This window comes from Branchiostoma floridae, chromosome 1, assembly GCF_000003815.2.
Source record: "Branchiostoma floridae strain S238N-H82 chromosome 1, Bfl_VNyyK, whole genome shotgun sequence".
Classification (NCBI taxonomy): Eukaryota; Metazoa; Chordata; class Leptocardii; order Amphioxiformes; family Branchiostomatidae; genus Branchiostoma; species Branchiostoma floridae.
In genome coordinates, this window is record NC_049979.1 from 6,215,559 (window position 1) to 6,232,708 (window position 17,150).

At 42.8% G+C, this 17,150-nt stretch overlaps 5 protein-coding genes across 6 annotated transcripts; 1 reads left to right on the top strand and 4 right to left on the bottom strand.

The window, feature by feature from the left end:
• The first annotated feature begins 9 nt into the window (after nucleotides 1–9).
• LOC118414704 lies at nucleotides 10–3,113 on the top strand. Of its 2 annotated transcripts, none has more exons than XR_004831015.1 (6): nucleotides 10–257; nucleotides 630–1,227; nucleotides 1,573–1,709; nucleotides 1,956–2,081; nucleotides 2,324–2,406; nucleotides 2,882–3,113. XR_004831015.1 is itself a non-coding variant. In XM_035818900.1 (6 exons), the coding sequence occupies exons 1-5, from the start codon at nucleotides 150–152 to the stop codon at nucleotides 2,394–2,396; spliced, it is 1,023 nt and encodes a 340-aa protein (XP_035674793.1). In that variant the 5' UTR covers nucleotides 18–149; the 3' UTR covers nucleotides 2,397–2,406; nucleotides 2,882–3,113. The 2 variants fall into 2 exon arrangements, 1 of the variants encoding a protein (XP_035674793.1); XM_035818900.1 differs by having other exon boundaries at nucleotides 18–257; nucleotides 1,956–2,062.
• A 248-nt stretch (nucleotides 3,114–3,361) lies between these two features.
• On the bottom strand, nucleotides 3,362–5,222 carry LOC118425175 (transcription termination factor Rho-like). Its single transcript, XM_035834010.1, has 3 exons — nucleotides 4,964–5,222; nucleotides 4,532–4,682; nucleotides 3,362–4,130 (listed from the first exon to the last, which is right to left on the bottom strand). The coding sequence occupies exons 1-3, from the start codon at nucleotides 5,220–5,222 to the stop codon at nucleotides 3,362–3,364; spliced, it is 1,179 nt and encodes a 392-aa protein (XP_035689903.1).
• A 7-nt stretch (nucleotides 5,223–5,229) lies between these two features.
• On the bottom strand, nucleotides 5,230–8,842 carry LOC118414670 (protocadherin-23-like). Its single transcript, XM_035818871.1, has 6 exons — nucleotides 8,770–8,842; nucleotides 7,928–8,209; nucleotides 7,440–7,618; nucleotides 6,984–7,164; nucleotides 6,362–6,615; nucleotides 5,230–6,049 (listed from the first exon to the last, which is right to left on the bottom strand). Exons 1-6 carry the CDS (start codon nucleotides 8,840–8,842, stop codon nucleotides 5,303–5,305), a joined length of 1,716 nt encoding a protein of 571 aa, XP_035674764.1. The 3' UTR covers nucleotides 5,230–5,302.
• A 703-nt stretch (nucleotides 8,843–9,545) lies between these two features.
• LOC118429256 (cadherin EGF LAG seven-pass G-type receptor 1-like) lies at nucleotides 9,546–12,731 on the bottom strand. The gene is made up of 7 exons (XM_035839768.1): nucleotides 12,586–12,731; nucleotides 12,387–12,485; nucleotides 12,112–12,231; nucleotides 10,577–11,998; nucleotides 10,218–10,334; nucleotides 9,864–10,038; nucleotides 9,546–9,768 (listed from the first exon to the last, which is right to left on the bottom strand). Exons 1-7 carry the CDS (start codon nucleotides 12,637–12,639, stop codon nucleotides 9,554–9,556), a joined length of 2,202 nt encoding a protein of 733 aa, XP_035695661.1. The 5' UTR covers nucleotides 12,640–12,731; the 3' UTR covers nucleotides 9,546–9,553.
• An 81-nt stretch (nucleotides 12,732–12,812) lies between these two features.
• Nucleotides 12,813–14,872, bottom strand: LOC118425185 (cell wall protein DAN4-like). The gene is made up of 2 exons (XM_035834020.1): nucleotides 13,092–14,872; nucleotides 12,813–12,822 (listed from the first exon to the last, which is right to left on the bottom strand). The coding sequence occupies exons 1-2, from the start codon at nucleotides 14,870–14,872 to the stop codon at nucleotides 12,813–12,815; spliced, it is 1,791 nt and encodes a 596-aa protein (XP_035689913.1).
• Nucleotides 14,873–17,150: the final 2,278 nt, after the last annotated feature.

A 17,150-nucleotide genomic window follows, 5' to 3' on the forward strand; every position in this document is an offset into this window, starting at 1 on the left:
GCATTGTAACACGACAACTATTGATTACTATTACAAACGTATGGCCACTGTTTCAGTTTGATGTTTGAATCATTAATGTCGATCGTGTAAATATCTAACCCCACGGACTACTTTTTTTACAACCTTTGTTGGTGTGTGACGTCCGAAGCATGGTACGAAGTCAGGAAGGGCAAATCAATACAACCACGTCTTTCGAAACATTGTCGACGTCAACGGCCGTCTGTCTACACTTCAGGGAAGTGCAACGTAAATCGAAGGTTAGTCAAAACTTTCTGCAACATTTACTATGAATATATGAGAGGGAAGTAAACGTTATGGAAACAGCTGTGGACGTTACAGATAGAAATCACATAGAACGTACTTCAGCACCAAGGGCGGAGTTTCGATGGCTAGAGATTTCACATTCAGCACCAAGGGCAAAGCTGCGGAACGAACAAACCATCAGAACCGGTATCAACTTCACAATACACCCGTTAACAGTTTAATCCGGTCGATGAATTGATATATTCTGGATTTTTAGCTACACAACCGCAACCGAAGGGTTCTTTATGCTGACTTTCGATAATCATAAAGGGTTACTTTTTGCCTACCACTGAAATGCTGTATTATTTTTTTGTACTTACTCCCAGATGGTGAAGATATCAGACAGTGATGATCAGCCTGAGTCTTCCTCCAGCTTCTCAACCATTTCATCTCCTGTTGACCTCCCAACTCATGGTACCCTGCTCCTCCACACTCCCAAAACATTACAAGCCACCCAGGCAGCACAGAACCAACCGCTCAAACAATATTTCCAGTCAGAACTGTACTGCCAGTTCTCCTGTAATGCTAGAGAGGTTCTGGAAAGAGTTGAGGCTGAGAGAAGGAGGAGGAGGGACAAAGAGCGCATGGAGCCATTGTTCAGACCTACAAAGTATGTCAAACCACCAGTGTGGCCACCGGAGTCTCCTGTCAGCTCCAGAACTCGTCAACCTCTCATCAGCCCTCACGGCTCACCTCCGCTGGTCAGACGGCCACTGGAACAGGCAACAATGCCGGCTAATCTGAACACAGAGGCAGTCCAGATGCTTGTTGCCAAGCCTTTCAACACTATTTGTAAAGGCATTCATGGTTATGATGACAAATTTCCAATTCTCATGGTCAAGCCACCAAAAGACAATGATAGTCAGTCATCAGATGTACAGAAACTGGCAGTGATGTCCAAACCAAAGAGATATGAGAGGAAAAGTAAGTTCTAAATGTTAAGCTGTTTAAGTATACTTTCACAATGTTAATATTCTTTTATATCCATTTGTTGACCTTACAGTGATACATGTATATTGAAGTGACCCAATCGATCCCAGTGGGAAGAAAATTTGTCATTTCATTCAGCAGTCCCTTTCTTACCTTTTCATCACTTCCTCTTGGAATGTTGATAGCATAATGCCTTTCAAATGGTCAGTAAACATTGAACCTTAATATAAATTTTATTTTCCACTGTCAGATTTAGGCACTTCTACTTTACTCAAAATAACAAACGAACCACCAAAATTAATGGAAGTTTTTGCCTCAATGCTCTGATTTTAAACACAGGTAAGGGCCATTTGAACAGTGGACCAAAGGCATCTGAAGGAAAGCAATGTGAAGAAATTCAAGAGGTTTTGAACAAAACAGACTGCAACGACACTTTAGACTTTGGATTTGCTGGCAAGATGTCTCTTACAGATCAGGTAAGAAGATTTGTCTCATTTTCAAGTATTTTGTTTGGTCAAATAGTGAACTCTGAATAAAACTATCCCTTGTTACTTGTTGGCAACATCTGATAGCTCTGATGTAAAGATAAGTTTATGCCAAGAGAAACATCAACACCCATCATGCCAGGACTTGTTTATATATTCATCAATAGCTTGATTAATATGTCAGAATGCAGAAATGATAAATTTCACCTAAATTTGATTGTTTTCCTTATTTTGGAGGCTCTGGAGTGTTTCCAGCTCCTTCCTGATCGTGCCTTAACCCAGATCTTCCTCCACCTGGACTCTCGCTCCTTGGGAGCATTTAAGTGCTCATGTCGAGACTTCAAGTAAGACTGTAATCTTGAGGTAACAACGTGGCTTTTCACTCATTAGAAACATTTTGTAAACTGATGTCAACTGTAGTGCTTTTTGTCTTTTCCACATGTGTGTTTAGATTTTCAAACTAGATTTTCCTATATAAGAAATGCGAAATCTGACTGAGTATGGATTTTTTTAGAATACATGAAACCTTATGAAGACAAAACTTTTAGTATGACCTTATCATACTGTGTTGATGATCAATAATTTAATGCCTTCTTTTTATCTAGATGGTTGGTTGAAATGTATGAAGTCAGCAGGGCAGACGCCAAGTTGGACAGTGACCCTGCTGGAAAGGTGTGACATTGTGGAGGTGAGGTGGAAATTACAGTTAAGACTTTTGAAAAGATTAAAGAGAATGCGACTTTCAGCTACAATTTGGTACTTTGAATGGGTCTGAAAAGCCGAGGTGGCATATTTTCACTTCATTGATACCTATCCAAACTTTGGTGTGTTGGGTGAAATTTTTATACGTATTTTGTAGCATTGGTATGTCTTTTACCCAACCTTTATTTTTGGTCTACTAGCTGGAGTCTGATGATATGTTTGACTATGCAAACAAAAGAATTTAAAAAAGTTAACTAAAGAACTGTCCATCCATGCTGCAACTTGTACTATACTTAAATACAAGTCTTCTAGAATGTGAACTACATACAGTAATACATGTACAACAATCATTTGTTGCACAGATGTCAAGCTATGAATGTCAGTTATCAATTATTGGTCAATAGGCACATGGCTGAAATGCTACAATGCTGGATAATATTGTTTTGTTTTTCCTTCTACAGGTTTGCAGTACCCTTACAAGAAATATCACAGCATATATAAACATGTTGGACATATTTTGAGGCCTCAGACATAGATGTGCCTGGCAGCTAGGGGGGCTGCACGACAACAACTGCTTTCCAAGCCACAAGACACAGTTGCAATTATGACACATGTGACATTGCAATATCAAAGAACTACTTTTGCAAATGTTGCCACGGAGAGAATAAATGTTGACTTTGTTTAACAACAGGATATTTTTTAAATGCTTCTTATTCCTTTGTTAGATTTTAGCATTTACATAGAATCTTTAATCACCCCTAAGAACCTTTATAGCCTAGTGATTTTCTGGTGAGTTGTTGTATCCATAATATTCAATTTATCTCCAGCTTTTTTGTTTGTTTCTTGGACCATTTATCATTTTTGTGATTCCCATTCTTTTCAAATGGGAGAAAACCACTAGTAGTAATTGACAGTGCATGGAATCAGATCTCCATCTCAACCTAACTGAATTGTCCCCAAAGATCCACTTCTCCCTCTTCCAACTGGTTGCCAGAGAGGTCATCATTGTGTGGAGACAAAAGTGGGTCGGTGCTGTTCCCAGACTTCTTCCTGCCTGACCTTCGTAGTTTGCGATGGGGACGCTCTGGAGCTTTGTCCTTGCCAGTTGATGGTGATGGTTGGACGTTTTTCGTGTAGCTGAATTTCCGGGAATGTCCATCATCTCTTTGTCCTCCATGGGGATGGTGACGTGTTTGGCTGTTGTTTCTGGTTTGAAGTGCATGAGGGCTAACATACTGCCAAGGTGTACTGTGATCACCTTGTGGCCCTGAAGAGTCCTGGTGGGAATAACGACGTTTGTCGCTCCTGTCAGGAGAAGCATGTTGGTTGTTCCTGTCTTGCTGCTGACTATTGCTCATCTCTGGTTCCATGGACTGATGACTTTGGTTCCTAGACCTTACATAGTCTGGCCTATCGTGCTCAGTACTGTCCTCCATAGTCCTGGACTGGCGGCTTTGATGTCCGTACCGTGTGTCACCTGGCCTGTCATGCTCACTACTGTCCTTCACAGGTGTCCTGGACTGGCGGCTTTGATGTCCGTACCGTGTGTCACCTGGCCTGTCTTGCTCACTACTGTCCTCCACAGGTGTCCTGGAATGGCGGTTTTGATATCCGTACCGCGTGTCAGCTGGTCTGTCATGGCCATTGTAGTACTCACTGGATGGATGCTGCTCTCCTCTTCCACTGGTATTCAGGGGCAGATATCCATACCTGGAGGGTAATAAGGTACACAACAGTTTTGACAGATGCATTGTTTTTCGTCTACTAGTAATGGGCTGTTGCAATTGTCTGGTAGTTATTATAGAAGCAACATGAAGATAGAGAGTTTGTGAATCACCCATCTGAGAGCCATTTATAAGGCGATTCCTCCTTAAGAGGAATGTTTGGGTTCAAAGTTTATGAATGCCATATATTTTCAGTTAAATGATGTAGCAAACAGACTACTATACAAATCATACTCAGTGCCCCAAACTTACATCTAAGGTCATTGTCTTTTATGTTCACAAATCAGTCTCAAAAGTGTTGCTTACTGTGATTGTGTGGAGCATGCATGGACAACTTGTCATTGCTAATATAGATGCAAGTGGAGCAGGTCCTAAAATTATACCCACCTTATTTCACGAGAGGTGTCGTCCTGGGCCCTCAAGTAAGGGTCATGGTGCTGGTTGGCATAGTCTGGCATGGATGCCTCCATAGTCAGATATCCCCCATCCCTGATGCTGAGGTCATCTCCGTCATCATTCCTCAGCTGTTCCATGATCCCTGAAGAATTATGCATATAGTTTAATAGTACTGTGTAATCAGTTTCTGTTTCTATGTCAAAATTTAACTGGTGAATTTTACAATGGCTTTAGGCGAGATTTTGTCCCAAGCCAATAGTCTTTCATCATAGGCATAAGACCAGGTAGACAGAAAAAAATTTTAAAGCATTTAAGAGCATTGAAAACACTTCTCTTGTCTCTCTACAACACAAGATAGGTTGATATTCCATCCATATACCAAGTTAGAACTCTAACATGACAAATCAGGATTACTTTGCATACCTCTGGAAGAGCCAGCAAATGAAGTCATCTCCATTGGGGGAGTGTAGTATCCGATCCCTGCCCGAGACAACCGAGGGACATTTGAGGGCCTCCTAGAATCCAGAGAGGGCCTAGTGTGGGTGGATGGAAGTGCTGGTGGCTGGCTGTCGTCATCATCATCTCCCTTCCCTTCTGCGTAGGCATAGTCAGTCTTAGCCGACAGATAGTCATACGCTCCTGGGTCCCTAAAAGCCGGGGTTGTAAGGTGGGCAGTGGACATGTTTTTCATGCGTCGAAGACTGAAGATGAGCTTGGTGGTGACGCCACCAGTGATCAGGGCCAGTAAACCCGCCACGGCTCCTACTCCATAATGTAAGTGAGTTGTTCGTTCTCAGCTTGAAGCTGTGTATCTATGATACCATCAGTACACATTCCTGGACTGGGCTGTGATGGCCCGTCGGTGGGATTTTCTAGGCTTTCTGTAACAAAAACTCTGACTGTAGCTGTCCCTGAACGTGGGATATCAGCCTGATCAGTGGCAGCAATGATCAGGGTGTAGTTTTCAGTTGCTTTGTCAAAGGGCCACGTGGTGGTGATGACACCTGTCATTTCGTTGATGGAAAAGATGTCCCTCACATTTTCCTTAATGCTGTAGACGATCGTTCCTTCTTTACTGCAGTTTGTAACTGGACCCACAGTCTCACAGCTATCAGGGCAATCCATGTCACAAGCAGAGATATTGAGATTTGTCAAGTTCGAACCAACAGGCAGGAAGTCATCTAATACTGTTTTATAGTCGTTTGGTTCAAACATAGGAGGGTGTTCGTTTGGATTGTCATATCTAAAGATGATTGTTAGGCCACCAACGTTTTTTTCTGTCCCCCGCTGATCTTCGATCTCTGGGTCCCAGTCTTGCACTTCTACAATGACAAAGTTTGTGATGTCCTGAAGTGATTCGTTGATTTTTTTCTGAAGATATATATCTCCTGTGGTTGATTCCATGACCAGGGTATCGTCGGAGTTATCCTGGATTTGGTAGTGTAGTTGCCCCTCTTGATCCGGATCTGTTACATTTACTTGAAGAACCAATGTCCCAACATCTGAGGACTGAATCAAAAGGCATGAAAAGAAAGTGAAAAACAAGCAATCCTTTGTCATGTCACCAATCAACCATGTTTAATTTCTTGTACAAGACAATACAAAATAGAAAGATAAAGAGCACATATATGTATATATATATATATATATATATATATATATATATATATATATATATATATATATATATATACACATACATACATTACATATATACATCATTCACCATGCACAATATGTATTACAACATTCCAGCTAATGGTGTTAGAGAGTAATATCTGGCAAAACAAATCTCCGTCACGGGCCTGCCTAAACACTAACCTGTGAGATGATTACATCATCCTCAGGAAGGTGCAGTTCTGGAGGGTTGTCGTTAAGATCCTTCAATGTGATGTGGACTGTTGCAGTGCTGGTCTTGGGAGTCACACCCTGGTCAATGGCTAGTACCTGTAAGATAATACCTTCTGGGTGTTTCTCACGATCCAGTTGTGACTTGGTCCATATTTCTGCCCTGAAGAAGTCCTGGTCACCAACAGTGGGACTGACACTGAGACTGAACAGGTCTTCAGAGATGCCTGAAAAATGGACAAAATATTTTCATACAGTATAAGGCATATTTTCCCATACTATACAGTGTAATTGGACAACTTATCAAGTAACTATTGTAGGGATGATATATAATCAAATTAAGTTTGACAAGAAAAAGATACAAGATGTATGTCTACAAGACAGTTTTTTGTATATCTTGGAATATTTCTGATGATTCTAATTTTGTGGTGACCTCTCCACGAATTCATCACACCGCGAATATTCCTTTCCATAACAAATTTATTTACGACTGCCTCAACTGCAAACTTAGAATGCCGTGACAACCTTTCTTTCCCCTTGTACTGCGAAATTAAGACCCCGTGGAAACAAGCAGATCATAAGTTGATTATAGTACCTTCAGCCAGACTGAACTCGACTTCTCCCTCAGAATCTGTGTCGTTATCAGATGCTCTGATATCAATGACATGCCTGGACTGCCAGGGTCTTCTTCCGTCGTCTTCAAACATCTGGTGACTTGCATCTACACCGCGGAACTCAGGTGGGTAAAGGTTAGTGCTGGAAACATCTACAGATATCTGTGATAGGAGAAGCAATTGCAGTATAATCCTACAGCTTGATAGGCCGCGTGTGTTTAGTTTGCAAACAAACATTGAGTTTCTTGAACTAGTTAACTGTAATATCCAACATACGCAAATTTTCGTTGTCAATGAATGAACTGGTGCTGTTCAGTTAAAAATTTGTGTAAGTCCAATTTTTGTGTTGGATATTACAGTTTAACTAGATCAAGAATGACTTCTACGTATACCAACAGATGAACTTTCAAGTTAAAACATTGAGTTTATTTGCATACCTTTGTGATGCTATTCAAAGATGGGCTGCCCATATCCAGTGCCATGACAAGGAGTGCGTACTGATGTGAAGTAGTATCTTTAATGAAGTCCGCTGTGACGTATATTGCACCAGTCACATTGTCTATTCGGAACAAGTTGGCCTCGATCTCCTTATCAGCAGGTGTCAAGGCAAAAAGACCTGGACAGGAACACCGTGGATTAGTACATTTATCTCCAACTTGACATTGTATGTGACATCGAATGTGTTCGATGCACCAGGAGGTCATGCTTTTTAAAACACCATGGATGTTCCTGTTTATTCCTGTGCACTTTATTTGTGGTGTGAATGAACGAACTGAACTAATTCGCGAAACAACAGACCTACAAGTTTTAGGTTCTAAGATGTGAAACTTTTTTCATCTGTTGTGGAGCGATTCATAGCAAAGTTGTGTAAGGTTAACATTATTATCACGCGTAAAAATATTTGGATTCATGACAAATTTCTTACCTGTGATATTGTACCAAACAGCCCCGTTTTTACCAGTATCTCGGTCTGTTGCTGAGACATTCACCACAACCACATCCGTTCGCACATTACGGGGGACAGAGGCGTTGTAGTCAAGTCGCTCGAAGATAGGTTCATTGTCATTGACATCTGTTACATTTATAAATAGTGGGATGCTTGAATTCAGTGGTGGTTGCCCACCATCCTTTGCAATGACAGCAAGGTTGTAGGAAGTGATGTTCTCATAATCAAGTTGCTGTTGCAGGGTGATCGTTCCTGTATATTCTGGTGACAGAAAGAGAATTTAAGACGAGTTGAAATAGTTTGGATGAAACCACAAAGAAACGCTGTAACTCGAATGCAATGCTTTCGAAGGTCATCGTGGATTGATGAGTGACACGGAAATGGAATTTGTTACTTTTGGTGATGAACTCCACGGCCTCGGATGGACCTGTACTAATCTGGACTAGGATTAGGATTAGGGATACTCTACTCCACGGCCCCAAACAGTGACTGCAAGTCCTTCTATAGCCGTGGAAATCTTCAACCAAGTGAGTCTAGAAATAGCTCAAGGAGCAATGAAAATGCAAAACGCAGTTTATGACGGTTTAAAGAATTTATCAACTTGAAGACTTTGTAGTGTATTCAACACTATTAATTTTCTTGCCAAGTTAAGTTTGAAGTTTGAAAGTTCTAAATTGCTTTTAACCTATACGTCAATCTAATCCAGGTATAATTGATCAGAATTTGAGAATTGATATATCATTTTTTGGTCATCCGTGTAACCTTTCTAATCAGGTAGTTTGGTAGTTGGCAACCGTTTCAAATATTATGAAATGAGGTACCTTCGATCTTGAATGTCTGCCATCCTTCTCCCCACAGTGAGTATGTCACAGTTCCATTGAGGCCGTGGTCCATGTCAGTAGCTTTGCCGGCCACGCCCAGCTGTAGTGGTACATTACAGTCAAAACAATATACCTGCAATCAAGGACGTTATATAATATCCTTTCAATCTATAACGTATCTAATACATGTATCATTCTCACCGGTGAAAACTTGGCCAGATCTTCAGGCAGGGTAACAGCATACAATGATTCATCAAAGCGAGGCACGTTGTCGTTGACATCCAGAACATCGATAATGACCACTGAAGTGCTGTTCAGCGCAGGTTGGCCCCCGTCCTCTGCCTGAAGAACAATGTAGCAGCAATTGTGTTCATGTTAGGTCCCAGCACTCCAGCGGGTCGGATCACCCTCCGGCCTTCAGGCGATCCTTCAATTCCCCCCGCGGTCGGGCTGATACCTCGGGTGATACGGAATACATCGTGTTGTATTCTATATGTATCACACAAGGTTCTAAGTCATATCACACGACGGGCTTCCTTTGAGGAAATCGAACTATTTCGAGCGGGCCGACTGCGGCGCGGTCGAAAATTCGAATACCAGATTCGGACGTTGGAACATTGCAGCTGAAACAATTTTTGTTCGAGGGAACCAAATTTTCTCAACTTCTGGCGCATTTCGCATCGAAACATGTGTTTTTCTCAATTGGGTATGGCATAGATAAAATACAACACGGTGTATTCCGCATCAACCTCGGTCCCAGGCCGTCGGGCGATCCGATCCTCGGTCAGGCTGGTACCTCTGGTGATACGGAATACACCATGTTGCATTCTATATAGATTGTATGATAAACATACATATCTTCCCTGAACGTCCTGTAGACTGAAATAGAGCAAGGGGTTGTACGTACCATCACGGATATCTGATATTGAGTAATGTTCTCTCTATCCAGGGGCTCTTTTGTCGTGATTGTCCCGCTGTCATCAATTGCGAAGTATTCACCTGAAAGAAGGAAACGCAAACAGAATGAAAGTCAGTCCATTGACTAAACGTTTGCACACCGGTACCATAACTAGACATTACAATACAATACATACCGCCATCACCGCTGATACTGTAGGTGATCGCACCGTTGGACCCTTCATCGCGATCTTCTGCTGTCACTCTCCCGACCACGAGCCCAGACAACATTCCCTCCTCCACCTGCAGACTGTACTCGGGGCGTGAAAAGGCTGGCTGTTCGTCGTTCGTGTCATTGACGTGCACTATCACCTGGGTAAACGGGTGAACGAATGTGACGTATTTTCAGGATAGTTGCATAATTGACAACGGAATGAGGAAAATTATTACCATGGTGATTCTGTAATCATGTTACCGTTATTTACACTACCTAAGCTCTCAGTCATATAAATATCTTGTATCTCATATTGAATGTTTACAAGAATACTAACCGAGGTGTAATCGAATCGTTTGCTGTCTCCCGTGCAGTTGTTTGCCGCGATGACCGCAAACGCGTACGTGGCCTTGAGTTCTCTGTCAAATGTTACATTGCGTGAGCTGACGTCTCCCTGTAGGCAAATTTTTTTTTTCAAACTTCAAGTTCGTAAGGCCTGATGTTACCATAATGAAAATGAAGAGCGGCCCATTACAATGTCATGATAAATTTTAGATCCCCTATCTTCAGTATAGTATACTAAACAAGTTTCATGCACAGGTATCAATGGCTATATATTTGGTCTCATCATGTTCAACTGTGGAGGCTTATAATGGAAATGCAATAATTCCTAAATAGTAAGTGTGACGAACTTACGGTTGTGTTGTCGATGGTGAATTCAAAGTCTTCAGTCTGCCATGATGCGAATTCGTATTGCAGTATAGCTTCACAATCACCCGTCCCAACTGCGGTCGCATTGACTTGGACAATATTCTGCACAGTGTTTATGTTTTCGACGACGAATCCATCAAATGCGGTATCACCGAAGGTAACTTTAGATGTGACATCAGTTGGTTTCGAAATTTCTACTGAGACCGTCGTACTGCTGCTTAAACTCGGAACGCCACGATCAGTCGCAACCACTGTCATATCACACCACGATGGGAAAGGCTGACCTATTACAATTATGCCATGTAACCGAATGATCCCGGTAGATTCATCAACAGTGAAATTGGCAGTCACACTTTCACTGCAACTGCTATTGTAAATGCTAAATGTTATGTCCCCATTACTTCCACTGTCCGTGTCTGTTGCATCAATTGCCGCTACTATAGCAGGGAAATCCTGGTTTTCATTATACAGAAGCTGTGTGGAATAACCGTCTTGTGTTCCAAACTCGGGGCTGTTATCATTGATGTCCCGCACCTCCACTTGAACGAGGGCAGTAGAAGTATACTTTCCATCTGTCGCGCTGATATCACAACTATACGACCTCAAAACTGCAGTATTGTCATAATCAAGCCGTGATTGGACATACAAAGACCCCGTAGTGTTATCGATGGAAAATTGGGGCGCGCAATTAAACATTGTGTATCTAACTTGGGCATTTAAGCCTTCATCAGCATCCCAAGCTGTTACATTTGCGACGATCTTGCCGATGCCACTCTCTTCATCAATGGTGATGTAATATATGTTTTGCAAGAATTCCGGCTTGTTATCGTTAACGTCCAGAACGGTGACATGTGCGAGAAACGCATCTTCACTTGTCAATGATGGACTTCCGCCGTCGCTGGCGCTAATCGAAATTTGGTACATTGACTTGACTTCACGATCAAGTTCACTGGCAAGACTGAGTACACCGGACGTGGGACTGATTGTGAATTTACCGTCACTACCCGAATTTATGGTGTAAAATATGCGACTATTGCTACCCGAATCCGCGTCCGCAGCAGTTATCGTGGCGACACTAAAGCCACGGCCTTCATCCTCCGGAATTGATACAGTAAGTTGGGAACCGTTCTGAAAAATCGGACGGTTGTCGTTGATGTCCATAAGATCAATTGTGACCGTGGCACTACTTTCACGGTGCAACGTAGTGTTTGTGGGGTTATCTCGGGCGATTACAATCAGATCGTACACAGGAACGGTTTCACGATCCAAGAAAGACGAGTTGTCAGCCGTGCGAATTTCGGCTGTTTCCGGATCTATTTGAAAGAGGTCGTGGCAACAATGTAGCTCGAAGGTGATGCGACCATTATCCCCAATGTCCGCGTCTGTCGCGACAATCCCGATGTCATTCTGTAAGGGAGAAAGCGTTCGGTTGAACGTGTAAAATTTGTATTGATTTTAGATGAAAAATATTGCTATATTAGAAACTTTCTTGAAATTTCAAAAGATTTGGACTAGCTCACCAAGACTACAAGTTGTCCCTCGTCAGCGTGTTCCGGTACGCGTCCCTGGTATTCCGTCTGAGACAGCACTGGAGAATTGTCGTTGATGTCCCCCACATGAACTGTAATTTCTGCCACAACCTGGGCCATTGTGATCAAAAATGCACTTGAAGACATGGTTCTATGTGTTTTCGTAGTACTAGTCTTAAAATGTTTAACAATTCCTCACATCAATCTGTGGCTGTCGGTAATCTTAACATGTTGTTTTATCATCATATTTGAGATGATCAACTCACCGATGAGAAGATGCCAGACTCGGGGTCTGATGCAGAAACGACGATGTAATGGCTGTCCTTAGTCTCTCTGTCCAGAGGCTCAGCAGTTGTGATTTCACCCTGCAAAATAAAGTAAAAAAGCAAAAATATTAGAACTGCTTATATGTACTAACCAAGGGATACATCAACATGTAGAAGATATCGGAATTCAGGTGCTCACCGTAGTTGAGTCCAGGTCGAAACTTGAGACTGTATTTCCAAAGCTGTAGACCATGCTGTCGTAGTCTAAGGGCCTCTCGGTTCGGAGGTTTACCACTTGGGTGCCAGGGGGCTGCTCTTCCAAGACAGTGACTTCAATGGAAAGGCTGCTGTATTGACAAAACAGGAAAACCTGTATTGATTTAGATGTCGACAGCATTGCAGTGGGTACTCTCCATGTTTTGCATTTCAGGTTGTGCTAATGAAGATATAAAACCAACTCAGGCACTTAAGGCTGATAAGGGGCCCGATCGGGCAGTTTTGGGGAACGAAAAGTAGGATATAAAAGACAATAAAAAAAAACAGGCCCAAAAAAATCATTCAACAGCATATCTTGTGCGTATTTATTGGCATAAACTTCAGTTTTTCGAACAGCCCGACCAGGCCCCGGGTAGGAAATGTGAAGTAGGCCACATGCGTGTAGATTTAATACAGAGAGAAAAGATGTGTAACAAATCATTAACTAACCTGTTGATAGGCGGTCCACCAGTCTGAACCTTCAGTACGTCGAAGGAAACATTTATATTTTTTTCGAAGCGGCCATCTGACGCCACAACTTCAAAAAGCAGCTCTGTAGCCCCGTCGGCCAAGAGACCTGACTGTCTCAGTTCATCCTGCCCCACTGGAAGCCTGGCAGTCACAACACCATCACTGTCTACTGCGAAATAGTCTGCATAGGTACGCGGGGTAATGCTGTATGTGACAACAGCGTTCGGTCCTGTATCTGCATCGCTGGCACTCAGCACTGCCACGATGGAACCTACCGGTGACTGGTCCAGCACGTATGGAGCAATTACGGCATGGTTAAAGCTAGGCGAGTTGTCATTAAGGTCATTAATGTTTATTTCGACTGGGATGCTAGAGCAATCTTGGACGGTGACGCGTGTGCCGATGAAATAAACCTCCCTGAGCCAGAGTACTTCAAAAAAGAAAGTCGCTTTGGATTCGCGATCTGGGCGCTGGGCTGTAACAATGTCACAGGAAGAGGTTGAACAGTTCGTCAGCATGAAGAAGACAGAGGCGTCATTGTCATCACTTATTGTGAAATTACTGGTTATCAATTGTACACCAGGAGGTGTAGAACCCTCGATACGACCGACCAGTTGACTCTCAATGTTTTCCGTGGCGTTGAATCGAAAGTATCGACTCATGCATACTGGCCACAGTGTAACATTTCTGATGCTATTGTCCGGAGGGCAGGTTTGTTCGGGATAGGGCACAGTTGACGGAAGCATTGTGGTTTCTCCGGCAAAGGTCGTTATCTCGGTGGTTTCTGTCGTCGTTTTATCTATGGTTGTTGGGCTCCAAGGCGTGGTGATAGCACCTGCTGCTGCTGTGGTCTCAGGAATTGTCGTAATAGTGGTGGTTGGTTCGGGAGTTGTTAATATGGGGGCCGTTGCCGGAGTTGTGGTTGGTGAAATGGTGGTTTCGGGTGTTGTTAATATGGGGGCCGTTGCCGGAGTTGTGGTTGGTAAAGTGGTGGTTTCGGGAGTTGGTGGTATGGAGGAGGATTCGGTGGTTGCCGTCGTCATTAAAGTGCTCGGGATTTCTGGAAGTGTTGTTTCGGGAATTGTCGTTGGTATGGTGGTGGTCTCTGGTGCAGTTGTAAATTCAGTTGTCAGTACAGCAGGGGATCTGCTTGTTTCAACAGTTGAGGGTTCAGTGGTGGTTTCGGAAGGTGTCGTATCGATGGTGGTGGTGGAGTCGGATGTAAGAGGTTCAGTTGTAGCGTCAGATGTGACATTGGGAGTGGTTGATGTGGTGGGGTTAGTGGCGTCAGGAGTGGTTGGTACTGTTGTGCTGTTACTGCTAGTGACGTCAGGAGTGGTTTGTACTGTTGTGCTGTTATTACTGCTAGTGACGTCAGGAGTGGTTGGTACTGTTGTGCTGTTACTGCTAGTGACGTCAGGAGTGGTTGGTACTGTTGTGCTGTTACTGCTAGTGACGTCAGGAGTGGTTGGTACTGTTGTGCTGTTACTGTTAGTTACGCCAGGAGTGATTAATGCCGTGGTGCTGTTGTTGACGCCAGGAACACTAAGTGCTGTGGTGTTGTTAGTTACGCCAGTAGTGGTTGGTACCGTATTGCTTGTGCTGGTGTAAGGAATGGCTGTAACATTGCCATAGGGAAAATTATTCGTTGCATTAACCGTCGTTTCTGCAGCCAAGGTCGTCGCTTCAGATGCCGACGTGCTAGGCTCTGCAGTCGATGTTGTTCCTGTGCTGCTGCTTGTAGTAGCGGCTGTGAACATTCGATTTGACGTTAACATGTACAATAGATATTACTAAATTAATAATACTTTTTAAAAAATTATCATTGGTCTCTTTGGCTAAGGCCGACCCAAACATGAATGCGTTTATATTTCCTATCAATCAACTTAAATCCAACTGCCAGTGAAAACACTCCGTTTGCGGAAGCAGTCGCTGTTAAATTTCTGGTAATGAAATTTGCGGATGATGGGTACCATATTGTAGGGTAAGGCGTTACTCACGTCATTGACGTCACTGCACAAGGAGTCATTGGACTTTAGCAATCAAATGTGCATGTATGGCAAGTTATCTTTCCTTTATCGTACTGCGTCGTGTATTGTCTACGGGGACCACCGAGTACTCTACTACACCGAGAGATCTTTCTTGTCTTCAATTTGCTACAATACGAAAAATTGACAAGTCCTCACCAATGGTCTTTCCTCACAATTGCGCACATCTTGTGCAAGTGACAGTTGGCTAAATAGAATAAGCGGCAAAAAAGACGATATAAACCATGTGACGTTACTTCTGTGTGACTGCATTTCTTATAGGTATATTCAAGCAATTTGTGGTGTGGGCGGCGAACGTACCGCCCCCATGGCCCCATACATCACCACCTTTCCCCTGTGCCTTATCATCGCTCGTCTGCAGGTGGGAGCGATAGGCTTTGTCTGGGTCACGTATATCTACTGACCCTGCATTCTTTCAGTGTTTGCGTTCGTTATCACGTGAAGCCGTCGTATCAGTGTCCCATAATTTTGTTTACCATACCCACGGTTGTCGGTGTTTACAGACAGTCGCATATAGCGAGAGAGTATGCATATGCCACTTCGATGTTCAAAGCCAAACAGCCCTTTACTCTACACTTACTTCAACGTAACTACTGTACAACGCCGCTACGCTGGGATTTTAAAGAGGCCAGTTAATAAACTTTGGTCCTGCTTTAGCCATGTTGCTCCTCTCGCAAGGTGGGAGTGTCATTTCAAAGTTTATCTCTTAGTTTCCCCCATTGATACCATCACTTAACATGTCAAATAAAGTTTTAAGAGTACTTGCTTACTATACTGTTATTTGTATTTGTATATTACCATTATTTGTATGCCATTTTGGCACTTGCAATTAGTTCTAGAGCAAGGGTTTGCAATAAAACGTTATAAAACGTCATTAGGTCACCCCTTAATAAAGTTTTAATGAGTTTAAATGTTTTAAATATAACAGAACATGCAGAAAATACTAATCAAGTTATGTTAAAAAATACACATGCTATGTCACAACAACTTGCACCTGTACCGAAACAGTACGACTCACTATCGACGAGTCGGAATAGATAAAGCTAAACTAAGTACAGTAGGCTGCATCATCTAGTATGATTTGAAACGTTGCATATCCATTTTTAGCGCAGAGTTTTATCTTTTATTTCCATTTCTCTCTCAGGATCTTCTGGCGTTAAACATTGCGTTGACCATAAAGATGCCGATACACGGTGTTCCTATCAGCTACATGGCGTTCCTATCAGCTTAAAACCATGTCAACAATAGCTGCACGCATTACGATAAGTCAAAAATTACCTACGTACGTTAAACATTAAAGGTACTCGGTGTTCCTACGCAGCTACATGGTGTTCCTATCAGCTTAAAATCATGTCAACATACTAACGTTAAGTAGCTGCACGCATTACGATAAGTAACAAAATTACCTACTTACAATTACAAGAAAAGCACGAGGTGTGAAAGGTTGAAATAACCATTGTGTTGTGTATGGTGTGACCGAATTAGTCATACTCACTTTGACAATTGCAACAAGTTGTAGCCAAGACACACAAAACCGTATACAGCGCCCAGAAACGCATGTTCGTGAGGTAAGTCGGCCACCCCATTCGTCACTGTGAAATAACGCAAACGTACTTAAAGAACGCAAACGATTCTTAAACTTCTTAACGCCGCTGCCGTGCATAATGCCTAGGTTACATATAGCCGATTTTGGCTCCCGAACACTAGCCGACTCTTAGCCGACCCAAGTCGGCAGTAGTTCGGGAGTAGTCTGACCAGTTTAGGCCACGCCTATTTTTTTAGCGCCGAACATGTCCCGAACATCTCCCGATCAGTAAATGACTTACTCTCGACTGTGTCCCGAATGCTGTCAAACCTATTCCCTACCATGCCGACCTCTAGCCGTAGACTGCCGAATCACTCCTGACTGATCCCCAACCGATTGCTGACCCTCTCGCGACTTGAAATGGACATAATCAGCGATTTTCAAAAGAGTGGTCATTTTCGTTTT